General features: G+C 49.8%; 2 protein-coding genes across 2 annotated transcripts; both read left to right on the forward strand.

The window, feature by feature from the left end:
• Window positions 1-447: 447 nt before the first annotated feature.
• CEL (carboxyl ester lipase) lies at window positions 448-6652 on the forward strand (the record flags this gene model as incomplete). Its single annotated transcript, XM_082008873.1, has 11 exons — window positions 448-528; window positions 1044-1194; window positions 1617-1739; window positions 2087-2284; window positions 2385-2515; window positions 2951-3058; window positions 3286-3403; window positions 4287-4473; window positions 5029-5232; window positions 5734-5931; window positions 6442-6652. Exons 1-11 carry the CDS (start codon window positions 463-465, stop codon window positions 6650-6652), a joined length of 1695 nt encoding a protein of 564 aa, XP_081864999.1. The 5' UTR covers window positions 448-462.
• Window positions 6653-7370: 718 nt separating this feature from the next.
• GTF3C5 (general transcription factor IIIC subunit 5) lies at window positions 7371-14375 on the forward strand (the record flags this gene model as incomplete). The annotated part of the gene is made up of 11 exons (XM_082008960.1): window positions 7371-7520; window positions 7968-8190; window positions 8416-8614; window positions 9691-9886; window positions 10256-10360; window positions 10866-10980; window positions 11648-11728; window positions 12259-12356; window positions 13033-13115; window positions 13416-13558; window positions 14218-14375. The coding sequence occupies 11 exons, from the start codon at window positions 7371-7373 to the stop codon at window positions 14373-14375; spliced, it is 1551 nt and encodes a 516-aa protein (XP_081865086.1).
• Between the last annotated feature and the right edge of the window lie 2577 nt (window positions 14376-16952).

The raw sequence follows: 16952 nt of genomic DNA on the forward strand, positions 1-16952 counted from the left end.
TGCTGGCTGGATTGTTACCACCCAGTCCCCAAAACTAAGGGTCTGCTGGCATTTTCTGAGTGTTGTGCATTCCCCAGTGTGTTACGAGTGCAAGGGTTCTCATTAGTTGCCGCTAATATGCTCTAATGCGTGGTTTCAGCCATGGTTTCAGCCTTCTGCACTTGTGTGAGGCTTCTCAAGGCTTCAGCATTTTTTATGTTCTCTGAAGTTTTGTTTGACTGAGATACTTCCTTAGGTTTGGCTTCCAGCCCACCAAAGCAACATCTGCAGGGCTCTCACACAGCGACGCCAGTCTATGTCAGCCATGGTTTGCCCTCAGCATGCTGAAGGACAAGTGTGTAGAGGCTCCCCTGGTTTACCTTAGAGCCAAGTCTGGGTCATGGCATTGACACACAGCTGCACTCCTAGCTGTATATATGTACGGCTTCATTTGGGGACTGACTCATCAGGTGAGCACTCATCATGGCTCGCTGGGAGATCCTGTGCTTTGCCTTGTGTTCCTACCTTGGCATAGCATGGGCTGCAACCGTAAGTACAAAAGCACTTCTTATGGCTTTGCAAGACATTTTGCCTGTTCCTGTCTGAATGAGCAAACTCCTGCTATATCTGGTCTGGAGCCCATGAAAGAGGGCCTGCAGACCGTGACAGCCAAGGCAGGGTGTTTTCCTGCCCTAAACATGGCAAAGGCTCTCAACAACATTTTTCCAAAAGTTCCTGCACAGTTCTCTGTCAGGTCTGGCTGGGTTTACATCTTAAGGCTGAAAGTCCTCACTTTCTGCTGTTTATGTTTGGGAGTGCAGGAGAATTGCTGCTGCCTGTCTGCTCCAAAGGGCAGCCTGCAGGACATCTGCATGGGCACATCTCCAGTGGCAGCTACCTGTGGGCTTTCCACAAGGGTCTAAAGGGACGGCTGGGGAAGGGGGGCTGCGAGTGGGTCCATCCGGGGGACTGGGGAGGGCAAGGTGTGGATGCTGGCAACATGGGAAGCCAGAGGCATGAAGGACTGTGCAATGATTTTCTCTTCTCAATGGGACCACACGTAGCTGGGTGTGGTGCACACCGAGGGTGGTTTTGTGGAAGGTGAGAGTAAAAAACTGGGACTCTTTGGGAACTACATCGACATCTTCAGAGGGATCCCCTTTGCTGCCCCACCAAAGACTCTGGAAGACCCCAAACCTCATCCTGGCTGGGATGGTAAGATCTAGCTTTTGAATGCCTTTGGTTTGGGGTTTTATTTTTGCTTCTCTCTCTTTAGTCCACTATTGACGAGACAAAGATGTTGTTGCCTGCTTTCATCTGCTAAGCTTTTAGCCTCATGGTGGGTATGAGAGTCTGTGTCTAAGTGTTCCCAAGCAACTCAAGTAACCACCTGAAGTAACAAAACCAAAGCATGGCACCTGCATCTCCCCTCCCCATGCCTCGGCTGTCCAGAACTAGTTCACATAGGAAAGGGTTCCTCTTTGTCACTCCCTCAGACCAGTCACAGTGGCTGGGGAAGCTTTGCTACCTCTGCACTGGACTCACAGAGGAGAGGGTGGATGGACAGACAGCTTGCAACCAAAGGATGGAGTTGGTGCCTCTAATTAGGACCTGCTGTCTTTCCTCTCTCCTCTCAGGAACATTGCAGGCAAAAAAATTCAAAAATCGCTGCATGCAGATGACGCTTACACAAACTGATGTCCGTGGGAGCGAGGACTGTCTCTATCTGAACATCTGGATCCCTCAAGGGAAAAGACAGGGTATGTGCTTGGCAGAGACCTGGGGAGGAGATTCTCAGTTGCCTTTTGTGGACAAATTGCTCTGGAGCATCTCTCAGCCACTATGTTTCCATAGTGGGCAACAGTGGGAGCACTGATTTTCAGAGGGAAAGGTGGGAGCCATGTCAACAAATGTCCCTCAGCTGCAGCCTGTTGGGAGTTTCAGCCTCTTCTACAGAGCATGGACTTTCTTGGCCATAGGCTATGGCAAAGCATCATGTCTGTTCATGCCCAGGTGGAGCGATACTCAACGAGTGGGTATGGGGATGGATGGGCAGCACCTTCCAGCTATGTTGTGGCTCACACTGCTTTTCTTCCTCATCTCCCAGTCTCTACCAACCTGCCAGTGATGATCTGGATCTATGGCGGCGCCTTCCTTTTAGGAGGGAGCCAGGGAGCGAACTTCCTCAATAACTACCTCTATGACGGCGAGGAGATTGCCGTGCGGGGCAATGTGATAGTGGTGACCATCAACTACCGCTTGGGGCCTCTGGGCTTCCTGAGCACCGGAGATGAAAACTTGCCAGGTACCATAGCTGCTCCCTCTTCAGGGGACCCTGTCACAGGTCCCCAGCTTATCAGCTTCGCTGTGCCCTTGCTGAATGGTGGGTGCTCTCTGTTGCTCAGGGAATTATGGGCTGAAGGACCAGCACATGGCTATTGCCTGGGTGAAGAGGAATATCAAGGCCTTTGGGGGTGACCCAGAAAACATCACCATCTTTGGAGAATCAGCCGGTGCCGCCAGTGTCTCCCTGCAGGTGTGTTGTACTTGTCAGACACCACCAGAGCCACTTCTCTTCTCTGTAAACGGGAGAGATGGTCCCCTTGGCACTCCACCGCTTTCCTCCACACATGCCCCTGATTAACATCCTCTCCCACCCAGGGACAGCAATGCTCAGCCTCTTTGCTTTCTAGCTGCTCCTGCTTCTTCAGTTTCACCAGCCCCTCTGCTGCAGGCATGTGTCCTCGCTTTTGGGAGCTCTGGTGAAATGGCATTTACTTGCCATGTCCCCTTTTCTCTTCTCACCATATCACCTTTTAATTTTAACTGTTGTGACTGTTAAATAGCCTGAGAGCTGGCAGCTTCCCTGGGCCTGCTGCACAAGCCGTGAGGGGATCAGCCTGGTCTGGCAGGCACTGGTCTCTTCAGGATTTTGTGTCTGAATCCCCCTTGTTTCTGTTTTGCACTACAGACGTTGTCCCCGAAGAACAAGGGCCTGTTCAAGAGAGCCATCAGCCAGAGCGGCGTTGCTCTCTGCAGCTGGGCCATCCAGAAGGACCCGCTTGCCTGGGCTAAAAAGGTAACGCGCAAGTCCTGCCTGAGAGAATGGAAAAACCAAAAAAAGTGATTCCCTAGAGAAGAGTGTAACTAGCAAGGGATTTGGTAAGAGCCATGCTGCCAAATAGTGCTTTGGAAACATGCTGCTTTGAGGTTAAAACCAATCTCTCCTCTGCCTCTATGAAGCCGGTAATGAAGCCTGGCTTTGGAAGGTAATGCTGGGAGGTTTCTTTATCTCTCCTCCTGCAGCTTGGACAAAATATGGGCTGCCCCACAGACAACACCACTGCCTTGGCTGCCTGCCTGCGTGTGTCTGACCCCAAAGCCATGACGCTGGCCTACCACCTGCAGCTGATCAACCTGCCCTGTAAGTGCCCTGGCCTGCACTGTGGTCCCCCACCCACACAGGGCTCACCATGCCTTTGACGGGACGCTGGCGTGATTGCCAGGAGTGTTGAAGCAGTGCTTGTGTCCTTCAGAAAGGGGACGATAATGGCAGAACTTGCAGTCACCCTTCCGCAGGCAGGTGCACATTGCACTGAATGAACACTGTCCATCATGCAATGGCAGCAGTGGCAGAATTACCCAAGGGCCTTGCCTTGGCTCCAGAGCAACTGTTTGGGCTTTCTGTTCTGTAAAAGCAGCAAGAGCAATTCCAGAACACAGATTACAAACAAAAAAATAATTGACCACAACCCTGCTATTTTCATCTGAGTCGCTGGGTGGAGTGTAGGACTCTCACACCAGGCAGGGAATGCCTTTGCTGCCTGTGGTGATTCCTTTCCCAAGAAGACTCTCCTCCGCTTGCTCTCCTCATGCTCCTAGTAAATAGCCCCAGCGTTTAGCCTCGCTCAGGACAGAGAGTGGCCAAGCCACTGCTGTGCAGCTGCACTGGCCAGAGCTGGCTGGCCTGGCAATGAGTGAGCACAGCAAGATGGGATGGGGAGAAGTTCCTACCTTTGGCTGGGCTTTTGGGGAAGGAACTGGGTGGAGGAGAGGAATTTTTGATGTTGCCTGTTGGTACTTCGCTGGCAGATCTCTTGCTCCTCTTACAAGCATGAGGTTTACTGAAAGTGATCCTGTGGTCACCCTGCTTCTGAATGACATCCTGCCCATGCTGAAGTCACAGCCCAAGCTCTCATTCACCTCAGCCTATTCTTTCTACAGTTTTTTGAGTTGTGGGATGTGCCAGACCATACATCTGTCTTTTCTCAGCTCCTAATGGACTTGATTTTTGTCTCCTGCTGCAGCTCCCCTGGTTCACACACTTGTCCTCACTCCTGTCGTCGATGGAGACTTCCTCCCAGACATGCCAGAGAACCTCTTTGCCAATGCCGCTGACATTGACTACATTGCTGGGGTCAATAACATGGATGGACACTTCTTTGCTGGCATTGATTTACCTGCTATTAACCGCCCACTTGTGAAAATCACTGCGTAAGTGAAGAATGCTTTTAAAACCCTTAGCATGAGGAATCTTATCTTTAATGTAGCTCCCAAACTCCAAGGACTTAGGCCTGAGTGGACAGGGCGCTACCTTCAAAACGGGATGTCACTCCAAGCCAGGGTGCCTAGGGCATATGTTGCCAAGGCCAGAGCCTTCACGAGAAGGACTAGCTAGTGGGGAAGCCTCCCCATATACCTTTAAGGTGCTTCTGAACTCAGCACCGGTGATAGGGTTGGCAGCCCTGATGCTCTCTGTCCAAAGCAGGTACATGCCAGACATGCTGGCTGCCTACCCCATAAGACTCCTCTTTGGGGATGAAAGGAACTTGTGGCCGATTTGGCCCCAAGCTGCTCAGCTGGAAAAGCTGGGAGGCACATGCCCTCCATCTAAGACCTGGACTGAAATCACTGGCTTTTACTCCACCAAACCATTGCTAACTGCAGGGTTGGATGTGAATGTCAGTGGGGTCTGGGATCCATTTCCATGAACCCAGCCCCACTTGAAGCTGCTGGTCTGTAATTAGTTGATACTACTTGTCTTTTCAGGGCCGAGTTCTACAATTTGGTCACAGGACTTACTGTGGACAGGGGCGAGCGTGGAGCCAATGCAACATACAATATCTATACACAAGCGTGGGGTGACAAGCCGGACCAGGAGGTCATGAAGAAGACAGTGGTGGACCTGGATACTGACTACATCTTCCTGGTTCCCACACAGCAGGCACTGAATCTGCATGTGCAGCACGCACGGTGAGCAGCTCAGCCCTGGCAGGAGCCCAAAGCCGACCGGGGGGCTGAAACGCTGCATTCCCAGCACAAGGGGTTGGGGAGTGGGTTAAGAGGGCTGAACTTGAAGGCAGCAGGCTTTTTGGTACTGAGCAGACACTTACATGTAACTCATACAAACGCTATTTCTCTAATGCTGCAAGGGAGTCATCCTAGGAATTTGTTTTAAATTCCCATGAAAAGAAGTTTTTGCTTCCTAAAAACTTCAGACTCATCCTAGCAATGTTTGATGGCACAAGATATGGCAGTTGGATCATATGAGGGTTAGGGTGAGAATCAGAAATCAAAGTTTAAAATTACCAGATAGAAGGATGTTTTCTGCTGATAGCACCTCTTAGATGCATGTGAGCATCTTCCAAGGCTGAATCTCTGGCTCTGCTGGTATTTGGAGTGTGGTTATAAATCTGCATCCCTTTCTCTGCTCTCCACTCACAGCTGTTTAAAAAGTCTTTTTCATTTCCCCAGGAATGCCAAGACATATAGCTACTTGTTCTCCCAGCCATCTCGAATGCCCGTCTACCCAAGATGGGTAGGAGCAGACCATGCTGATGACCTGCAGTACGTGTTTGGGAAACCCTTTGCCACCCCCCTGGGCTACCTGCCCAAGCACAGGACTGTCTCCAGTGCCATGATTGCTTACTGGACCAACTTTGCCAGGACAGGGTGAGTGACCCCGCTTCCACACTTGGGGCTTGCTGCAGCACTTCAACCTGCTGCTTTTGCCTGTTATCTTCACAGGAGCAATTCCCAAAAGTGGGATGTCCACTATCTGTACTTCTGTTGTGAGCCTGGCTCTATGTCTCCCGGTAGTGGAGTTTGCAGTGGGTCCTCCTTATCCAGGGAACACCTGGGGACAGCAGAAGCATTTTCAGAACCTGTGAACTCTGCTTAAACTTAATTATGAGTTTGTTTCTGAATTCTGGTGTTCAGGCAGGAGTTAAGCCCCTGCATGCAGCCAGGGATGATGCTAGCGGGGACCAAGGGAGGAGACTGCAGGTTGGCAAGTTGCTCCTAGCAGGCAGAATTGCTATGGCTTGTCCCGATGTCAAACTCTCTTTGCGCTCACTTAAAGCCTCGCTTGAGCAGATGGGATCCCTGCCAAACACCACAAACCTTGCTGCATCCACACGCTGCCCTGATAAAACTGAACTTTTATTTCTCCCTTTTCCCCAGTGATCCCAACAAAGGGAATTCAAAGGTGCCCACTACCTGGCCACCCTATACCAGTGAGGGCAGTTACTACCTGGAAATCAACAACAAGATAAACCAGAACTCCGTGAAGCAGAATCTGAAATCCCGGTACGTGAACTTCTGGAACACGGTCTATCAGAGTCTGCCACAGGTTGCCAACATGTCCCTGACCAAGGAACTGCTGTGGAGCTAAGAAAAAACTTTTTAAGACAGGGCCAATTCATTAAAGGCTTGCTTGTAACTGAGTGATTCTGGCTTCTCCGCATCTTTGCCGTGACAGGATTTTCTTGCTGACATTAAGGTTGGGCAGCAAGTGACGTGCAGTCTCTGGGCAATGCTGTTCCCCTGACCCGTAACGCAGCAGCGTCCCGGTGAAGCTGCTGACACACGGAGCCATGGCTCGGCCTGCTCTGCCAGCTGTTGGCTCAGGGTTTGGTTTTCCTCCTTGCCTGTGGCCCAGTCCTGACCTGTCCTCTGGATATCCCCGCGTCACCATCAACATTCACGCTAATAGCAAACAGCTCTTAGTTAAGCACAGTTGTAATACATGCACGCAAACCAGTTGGTGAACTGTTGCCGTAGATGCACAGAAATCACCTCAGAAACTCAAAGAGGGCAAAATAAACCCAAGGCGGGAGGTTATTCTGCACTGGTTCATGGGCCCAAGTCCCTTCTTCGCAGAGGCCGGGCTGGGCTGGGCACTTCTAGCTCCGAGCCCGGGCAGGGAGGGCAGCACGACCTGCGACTGGCCACGGGCCTCGGCTTCGGGCTCCGCCTCCGCCTCCACACACCCACCCCGAACCCCGCCAGGCCCCGCGCCGCCGCTGTAGGAACCGTCCTGCGGCGGAACCTTTGTGCGGCGGCCGGGGGGTGGGTGGGCAGCTGTCGGGAGGGACCGCGGCGGCGGAGGGATGGCGACGGAGAGGCGGTGGGGCGAGCGGGGTTCGGCTGTGCTGGAGCTGCCCCGCACGCCGCGGATGGTCTGCGTGGAGTACCCGGGGCTGGTGCGGGATGTCGGGGCCATGCTGCGGACGCTGGGAGGAGAGCAGGGGGTGTCGCGGGTGAGGGGGGCCCCGGGAGCTGGGGCGGCGGTTTTCCAGGCAGAGGGCTTGTGGAGCGGGGAGCCTGGCCCTGGGGAGGGAGATGGAGGCAGGAGGAGGGCCGTGGCCAAGGCCCCCCCCGCTGTGGGACCGCCTGTCCGGGCCGCTCGGGCCCAGCCGGGCCCCGCGCAGGCTCCACGCGTGTGTGCGGGGTGGCGCTGCCCACCTGGGTCGCTGCTGCCCACGAGAGAGGAGACAGGAGGCGTCGGGCAGGATGGGGGCGGCTGCGTGTCCCCCCGATGTGCTGCCGGTGTTGGTGGAGTCGGGAGTCACATCCCTGAGGTGGTGTGAGGGGAAACAGCCGGTGCCCATGTTGAGGGTGTGGGGCCGGGGGCTGGCACCAGAGTGGAGAGGAGATGGGCTGTGCAGGTGCGATGCTAATGGGGCTGTGCCTGCCCTTGCTGACAGATCTATGCGGACCCTGCCAAAAGGCTGGAGCTGTATTTCCGCCCCAAGGACCCTTACTGCCATCCTGTATGTGCCAATCGCTTCCCCACCTCTACCATGCTGCTCAAGGTGAAGAGGAGAACCAAAAAGAAGAAGCAGTTGGATGCCAAAGAACAAATCCAGCCAGAAGTCCAGTTTGAAATGGAAATTCTTGGGACTGTCACCACCGTTTACAAATTTCAAGGTAATACTTGGATTTGTGTCCACGTAGCGTAAAGACAAGTATGTCTGATGGGAAAGGGAAGTGTTTCCCTCTAAGAATTTAGGATTGGAAGGACAATCAAGTCTCCTTGCTGTATAAACCTTTGCATAAACTTATCAGACTCCTGCTTCTGAATGTTGGGTGTTGTAAGAAATACGGTTATATTCACAATGAACTTCACAATGTTTTAACCTTCATTTCTTACAGGAATGTCTGATTTCCAGTACCTGGCAATGCACTCTGGTCCTGATGGCAAACAAACCTCCATGTATGACAAAGTCCTGATGCTCAAACCAGAGAAGGAAGAATTTTTCAATAGAGAATTACCTCTCTACATCCCGCCACCAATTTTTTCACGTCTGGACACTCCCATTGACTATTTTTATCGGCCAGATATACAACACCGGTTAGTGCCTTTTCTCATAATGTAATAAATAGCTATGTTCATTCTGGAATGGACAGGCAGTGAAACATTTTGCTGCTTTGATATATACTTCTAACAAAAAGACTTCAAGTTAAGATCTCCTTTTTCATCACTTGGAGATGCCTTCAGTCTATTCTGATGTCAGTGTTGTTCCAAGATCTGTGCTCTTGAAGCATCAGAGCAGCAGCAAATACATTGTTCGTGTATTTAACCTATTTAAACTGCTGCCGTGTGCTGTTTTATCCCTCTTGATTTGGCACAGCAGAGGCAGGCACGCTTGAGAAACTGCCTGGCAGCAGAAACCTCAGCAAAAGTCTGCTCAAGGTGAGAGGAGTCTTGCCAGGTGAGGGGACGTGGTGATCTGGTAAAGGTGACTGCATCCCACGACATGCAGCGTGGGATGCAGTGAGCCTGGCTCTCTGCCTGCTTCCAGTGGGCTGGAGCTGAGGGGGGAGCGTGCAGGAGTCGATGCCATGTGTTCCTGTGACCACGCTCACCGGGCCTGTTCCCTCCTGGTCCCCAGCTGGTTTTGCCAGAAGAACAATCTGTGAGATCTCCCACAAGAAACATCTTTCATTTTCTCACTGTAGTCCTTCATCAGCACTTAAAAAAAAAGTTATCTTAACTGCATTTCCATCTTGCCTTGTCCCTGTACCCTACTGAGCTGCAGTAACTACAGTAGAGCAAATGCAGTGTGAAGCCTTTTGTGCTGGAAATACGTTGCCTATGAATCAGTAGCCAACTGCCTGAGGGTTTTCTGTCAGAGTACAGGGCACCTCCATCATCAGGCAGCTGGATGTATTTTTCGCAGGGTTTTCTTAAAATCTAAATTTTCTTTCCTCAGTGGTGTCACAAGATTCTTCTGTGGTACCGGTATGTGATTCCAAAATCCCTAGGGAGGTGGGGCCAAAGATAAACCAACCCATTGCTCACATGGCTGGTCCCTTCTCTTCCGAAATCTGCAGCACAAACTTCCATTTTCACATGTTCCCATGATGGCTCTGAGTCCGCGTGTGCCACAGGCAGAAAGCAAACCCGATCCTTTCCCTCTTCCTTAGGGAGGGCTACAACAATCCCCAGGTGTCTGGTGAGAACCTCATTGGCCTCAGCAGGGCCCGTCGCCCGCACAACGCTATCTTTGTGAACTTTGATGATGAAGAAATCCCAACTAAGCCGCTGGATGCTGCTGTACAGACCTGGAAGAAAATGTGCACCAATCCTGTGGATAAAAAGGTGGAGGAAGAGCTGAGAAAGGTACGTGCCGTACTCCTGAGCTGGGCTGAGCACTACATTGCACCATGCTGTGTAGGGAAAAACTGCATGCAGCCATTTTCTCTGACTTCCCCAAAAGTTCTTGGTGATTGTAACTGATCGCTACAGCAAGTATCAGTAGATGCCACTGACACTGCTGTCTTCAGTTTAATTATGCACGTCACGATTGGAATCTGTCTTTGCAGCCAACTCATATTATGTTCCTTTTTGTACCACTAGTTCTTACATTACCGTTCTGATAGCTCATACTAAGAGCCGAAGGCCTCGATAAGGAAGAAAGTCCACTTGGAAAGCCGAACTGCCATCAGTAACCCACTTCCCACTGTTTCTATGGTTTCTGTATTATTTTAGCTCTTTGAAGTCCGCCCTGTCTGGTCTCGGAATGCAGTAAAAGCCAATATCAGTGTCCACCCGGACAAGCTGAAACTTCTGTTGCCGTATTTGGCCTATTACATGGTGAGTCTGTACATCGTGCCTTGTGCCTGTCTGAGGCTGCTAGGAGGCAGAGCAAGGGAGCATCAGCTGGATGTTCCTCGTTCTTTACAGTTTCTGAGGTCCCAGCACTAAGCACCTGAGCTTAACGTTATGTAAAGAGAAAGAAGGAAGGAAAGTCTTGCTTTTGAATAGGAGTTAAAACCATGGAGGATTCAGTAACTTTTTGCTCCATTGGTTCTAACTGGCTTTGCAGTTCAGTCAGACACTCAATCGACTGTCCATCTTGCAATGGTAGCAGAATTTTGTGACCTTGCAAGTTAGTTTGTTAGAGCACACAAATATTTGTGCTTCGATGCATTGATTGCCCAGGTGTCAGTATATAAATTCTGGCACGGCAAGTGAGGAAAGAGCTGGTAAAAGAAAGAATCTTTGGACAATGAAGGGAAATAGAAGTTTTTTTGAAGAGCCTCTGCAACACTGTACTGGTTTATTTTGTAACCATCTTCCCCCATGTGTGTTTATACAGTTAACCGGTCCTTGGAGAAGCTTATGGGTTAGATTTGGGTATGACCCCAGAAAACACCCTGAAGCAAAGATTTATCAAGTACTGGACTTCCGAATTCGCTGTGGAATGAAATATGGTAAAAGGGCCCAACCCACAGAGACGCTCTCTCTGCTTTCTGATTAATCCTGGTAGTACTTTTCTTTTTACTTGCTTTTCAAACTCTTTTGCCATATTTCTGCTCTGAAGATGGCACCTTTTGAGCTCATGGCTTACCATAGTTCTTCCATAAACTCTTTTAGTACTTTATTTCACAGTATGCAGTATGCCTTGCCTCATCTGGCTGACTTCCCTCCTCCTTTGTGTTCAAAGCCCAGTGGATGTAGTAGACCATCTTCTGTCTTGCTCAGGGGAGGCACTGAGCAAGTAGATTCTGTTTACATAGTAGCTTTTCCTCAAGGACCTCAACGTCTTGTGCGGGACGCTAGGTCTCAGACTTTGGGACATGGGGTTCCCCTGCTCTGATTTTGCAGAGGGCAAGTTGAGAGAAAGAACTTCCTGAGGTCATCTAATAAGTCCATGACAGAGCATCCAGTTGTTAACATCAGATCACATCTCTCCCTCTTTCTGGGTTAAAGGGTTTTGTTGACCTGCTCAGTCTCCTCTCCCCACCTTGCTAAAGTCAGCATATCCCAAAGAGCAGCCTGCCTTTCACACACCAGTCCAGCACTTCTGTTACTGAGCTAGGGATATTCTGCAGGGTGCTTGCCCTCAGTTTGTTACTGGTTTTCTTTGTTCTCCTCTAGGTTACGCCCCTAATGATATGCCCGTGAAAGCAAAACGCAGCACGTATAACTACAGTCTGCCCATCACTGTCAAGAAGCCAGGTATGCTGTGCCAGCAGAAGGGCTGTCTGGCTCTTCTGTTTCTTTGTTTACCCCATCCTAGTCACAGATGGTGAAGGGTCTTTCTGTGTTCTAGCTGAGCCAAAATTGGAGCTTTATATCTGGTTATATGGTACAGCCAGTAGAAGAGTCTCCTTCCTAGAAGAGGAAGTTTTGTGAGAGTCGTGGATGCACGTCTGGCTGAGCCACAGTATTCATTAGCAGATAGAAGGGAGTTCTGCAGACAACACTGTTGGAATTCAGGATGCACTTCTGTTCAATGATGGTGCAGAGTCAAGGGAGAGTAGAAAAGGTTAAAATTATGAACAAATGGGCTGCAAAAAAAGCTACCAAACTCACCACCTTTCCCATGACTGTCCAGTAACATCTCTGAAGAATGAGCAACACATGCTCAGTTGCATGGTTGGTCTGGTTTTTGCTGACCGACAAAGTTGAATCAACATAGAGAATTGACAATACAATGCCACAGAGTGAAAGATGTCCTTAATTAGGACTCTTTTTTTCTCTTTCAGTAAGTCATACAGTCAGCATGCATGATCTGAAACAGGGGCTTGGTACATCTGGTGCATCCAGTGCAAAAAAGCCTGCCTCCAGCAGGTATAAACTGAAGGTAAGCATTACTCTCTTTTTCTGGAATCTTTAAATAGCTTCCTGAAAAAGGGGCGTTTCCTGTTTTGTCAGTTATTAAGGGGACAGTTGTGAGTGAGTTGATGTCCTCAGGTTTACCTGGGAAGCTGCTAGTTGTACATGTCGCTACAGAAGGTCACCTGCTGTGCACTGGATGTATTTCTTACATGCTGGAAGATGGGATTGGTATACTTAGCCCTGGTCTTAGATGTGATGAGCATTTTGTTTTGATTGGTAAAATTGGGACTTTATGGACAGTGAAGTGCAAAAAATCACTGTGTGTTTATGAGGTTGTCCTGCAAAATCCAGCAGGGCAAAATAAATATTTAAGCAGGAGTCTTTTATTCTTCCCTTTTTGCTAGAATGAAACCTATGTCCACTGTTATGCAGTAACAGGCTGCAGGCAGAGCTGCAGTTTGAAGAGATGAAGTGTGTTCTCTGCACAGCTGTGCTGTTGTGACTATGGCTGTAGTGAAATTTTGCTGCATTCCTCATTCAGCTTTATCTTTGCCATACGCAGACCTATGCCTTGGAACCGATTTGTGTTGGAAATGCCTTGTTCTTGAATCAGCCCATCAGAAGTACTTTCAGTTATGCCAGAGTTGTCCTGTTACACCATAAAAATGCACTTCAATCCTTTCCTTGTTTCTTCCACTTAGGAATCCATCTACATTTTCCGAGAAGGAGCTTTACCCCCTTACCGGCAGATGTTTTACCAGCTCTGTGACTTGAATGTGGAAAGGTATTGCACTCTAGCAGCTGAGTCTTCTGTTAGAGCTAGATTTCAAAGCCTATTGTTTATATCCAGCCCATTCCCCTCTCTCTCCTTGACTGGGAACTTGAGAGGTGTTCAGCTTCTGAATAAAAATAGAACAGACTTTTCACACATGAACTTCCTTTCCCATTTGACAATTATCTGAATAACCAAATATGCTATTCCAACTCAATGAAGTAAAATGGAAGTAAGCCATAGTCTGTCTCAATTGAAGCCTACTTCAGAATGTAGAAGGCTAATGTTTCCTTCCCTTTTGCTGCTTCTTAGCCTACAGAAAATCATCCGTCGGAATGATGGCACAGAGTCAGAATGTACAGAGCGGGATGGGTGGTGCCTTCCAAAGACTAGTGATGATCTGCGAGACACCATGTCCTTGATGATAAAGCAGATAATCAGATCCACAAGACCTGGTAAGGATGCTTGTAACCATTAAAGTGTATAACTACCTTCCAGATGGTGCTGAGACATTGTGGGCTGAATAAGGATGTTGCAGTCAGCACTGGGGCAGTAGCGTTCCTGCATTTGCCTCCTCTTTTCTGCTATGCCTGGTGTTCTTTGTGTTCCAGCTCATTACACTGTGTGAGCTGAGGCTGTTGTCCTGCAGCATGAACGTGGGTTGGGATTAGGAATGGCTGGGAGTAAAGGTGTTCTGTTTCATCTTCCCACTATCATGGCCTTCAGGTTTTAAATGTCTTTCCCAGTGATAATCAAGATCTTATTCTTACTGATCTATCTGTTGGTGGCATTTTACTTCTTATTGATGTTATTAATTGAACAAGTGAGGAAATTATTTTTCCATGATGCTGGGCCAAAGCACTATCCCAGTGAATTAGGTCAGAATCAGCTAGGAGAAGAGGCACAGCACTGCAGATCCGCTGTTGTTCTGCGAGCGTTCCTGTAGTATGAAAACAGATTGCATTGGGCTTGATCAAATTCTACTAAGCTGTGCAACTTAGCTGTGCCCCTCTGGCTTCTGCCTTCCTCTCACTTGTTTTATGAACTCTACTGCAAATGCCCCCAGGCTTCACTGAGAGAGGCATCACAGTGTCTTTCTCTCTTCCCAATTAAGCTCTTTTCTCAAGTACAACAAGCAGTGAAGATGGCAAAGAGCAGCTGGCATATGAGTCGGGAGAGGATGAGGATGATGAAGAGGAGGAGGAAGAGGACTTCAAGCCTTCTGATGGGAGTGAGAATGAAATGGAGACAGAAATTCTGGACTATGTGTGAACTCAGCGAGCAGCCTGGCTGCTGTTGGACAGAATCGTCGTCTCTGCTCTTGTTCCCTGAATGCTGAGCGTCCAGCCCCCATGCCCAGGACGTGGGAAAGCAGAACTTGTACTAAGATGACAGTGACCTGTCTGCACCGACTGCGGTGCCTGCTGATGGCCATCATTCTGGATGTTAGGGAGCCATTGCCTACATCTTCATAACTTCTGGCTAATAAACCCTCAAGCGACCTCAACAAACTCCCAAGAGTGAGCCCAAAATCCAACCCAGCTGGCAATACACCTGGCAAGAGGAGAAGCTGCATTCCTAAATCTCTCCATGTGTGGGATGTGCACCTTGGCCACATTGGTGGCCAGATGGAGAGTGGAAAAGGTGCCTGAGGAGATGCTGGGGGAAGCACTCCAGGGCTACTGGAGTCCCTGAGGCAGGTGCTGCCCTTCTGCTTGTCTAAGGGGAAGGAAATGCTGTGCCATGACCTCAGCATCGAGTCTCACTGGCAGTCTTGGAAATCAAGCCAGCAGGAAAACACACTTTACTGGCCGTGAGTAATTCCCTTCTGCAGGACATAGTGTATGGTGTCCTCACCAGCTGATGCACTTCTCAGTTCTGTTTTGACTTCCCAGTAGTCACACAGAGCTTGGCCACCCGCTAGTCTGCCATTGCTGTCTGGATTGTTACCACCCAGTCCCCAAAACTAAGGGTCTGCTGGCATTTTCTGTGTGTTGTGCATTCCCCAGTGTGTTACGAGTGCAAGGGTTCTCGTTAGTTGCTGCTAATATGCTCTAATGCGTGGTTTCAGCCATGGTTTCAGCCTTCTGCACTTGTGTGAGGCTTCTCAAGGCTTCAGCATTTTTTATGTTCTCTGAAGTTTTGTTAGACTGAGATATTTCCTTAGGTTTGGCCTCCAGCCCACCAAAGCAACATCTGCAGGGCTCTCACACAGTGACACAGAGCTGTGCCCCTGGATATGTATGTATGTGTATGTATACACAAGCTGCATTTGGGGACTGGATCCTCAGCTGTGCACACATCATGGCTAACTGGGAGAGCCTGTGCTTCTACCTTGGGTTAGTGTGGGCTGCAGCTGTCAGTGCAAAGGCATTTTTTATGGCTTTAAGACTTTATAAGGAGGGATGTGCACCCATCAGTCTGTCTGGGGCCACCTCCAGCCAGGGTTGGGTGTAGGTCCTGGCCCTGTGGGAATTCAGAGGCATGGGGGACTGTGCAATGGACTTGCTCTTCTCAACGCAGTGCAACAAGGCACTAAGAAAAAAGGAGAGCTGCGGTGGACATACCACTGCTGGGTAAGAATATGTGCTCAGGTATTGGCAAGCATCAAGAATAATCACTCTTAGCAACTCTAGGAAAACCAGACAAAGCCAAGCTTTCTATCAACAGGAGGCCCAAGGCCAAAACAGCCAGAAATAACTTGTGCCAGGGTTCATTTATTTCCCAGCTGTTTTCAAAATTCCTCTGCCTGGGAAGACTGCAGTGGTTTGGATGCTTAATTCTGCCTGAGCAGGTAATGGCATTACCAGTCCTGTCTGTACAATACGATCCTTTCATTTCCAAAAACCCAGCTTTAAACTAATCTACATAGCCAAAGGCACTGAGAAATTCTAGATAGTACACCCACACTCAGTATCACCACACCATCCACATAATCTCCACTAATGTCTGTGCAATTATAAAATAGAGAATAAATATGCTGGCCACGTTAGGAAACGAGCCCCTGAGCGTCAAAGGAACGATGCCTCAAAGCAGAACCACCGTCTCCACACCATAAGGACCAACCATTGCATATGCCCTTAAAGTCATTACTTCTCTCAAATGGAGTAAAACCAGTAAAGTGGATGTCACATTTATGCAGCTGGAAAATGCAACAGTCCTAGCAACCTGCAGGCTGAAATGGGGACGGTTCATTTGAAAAATCAGGCACTGGTTCCTCAGACAAAAAGCCTTTCTCAGTTTAAACACACAACAAAGCTCAACACGGCAGTTAAGGTAAGGTACAAACAACAGGTGCAACTGCTGCCTCCTGCACAGTCGAGTCCTCTCCTCTTTCTCCAGGAACATGCCAGTATTTTGGGGAAGGAGGCCAGGACAACCCCTGCCTTAGGGCAAGAGACATTTGAGCATCAGTATTTTATTGCAAAGACTAATTACATTGCTGTGTACAAGTCACACCAGGCAGTGTGCTCCTTCATTGAAGTGGTACAAAATACATATGGCACAGCCAGTCCCTCAGGTGACGCTGGGCTGCTGGGGGACACCGAGGGGAGGGGGACAGTGGGGGCCAGCGTGGCCCCAGGGTGGGCAGGAGCTGGCCAGCACAGAGCAGAAGGAAGACCCTGGGGCACTGGTGCCCAAGGGCAGAGGCTGGGCTGCAGGCAGGGTGGGAGGCAGGAGGCTGCCCCTGCGTCAGGGAGCCAGCGGCTCCCATCATGTGCAGCGATGGGTGATGCCACCTGAGGGGACACGGGGCTGGGAGAGCTCAGGGCTGACCACACTCACACCCATGCAGCCTCTTCCCCACCTAGTGCCTGGGGCCCACAGCCCAGCTCCTGCCACCAGCCC

Source organism: Phaethon aethereus, assembly GCF_964289735.1.
Source record: "Phaethon aethereus genome assembly, chromosome: 20".
In the NCBI taxonomy this organism is placed as follows: Eukaryota; Metazoa; Chordata; class Aves; order Phaethontiformes; family Phaethontidae; genus Phaethon; species Phaethon aethereus.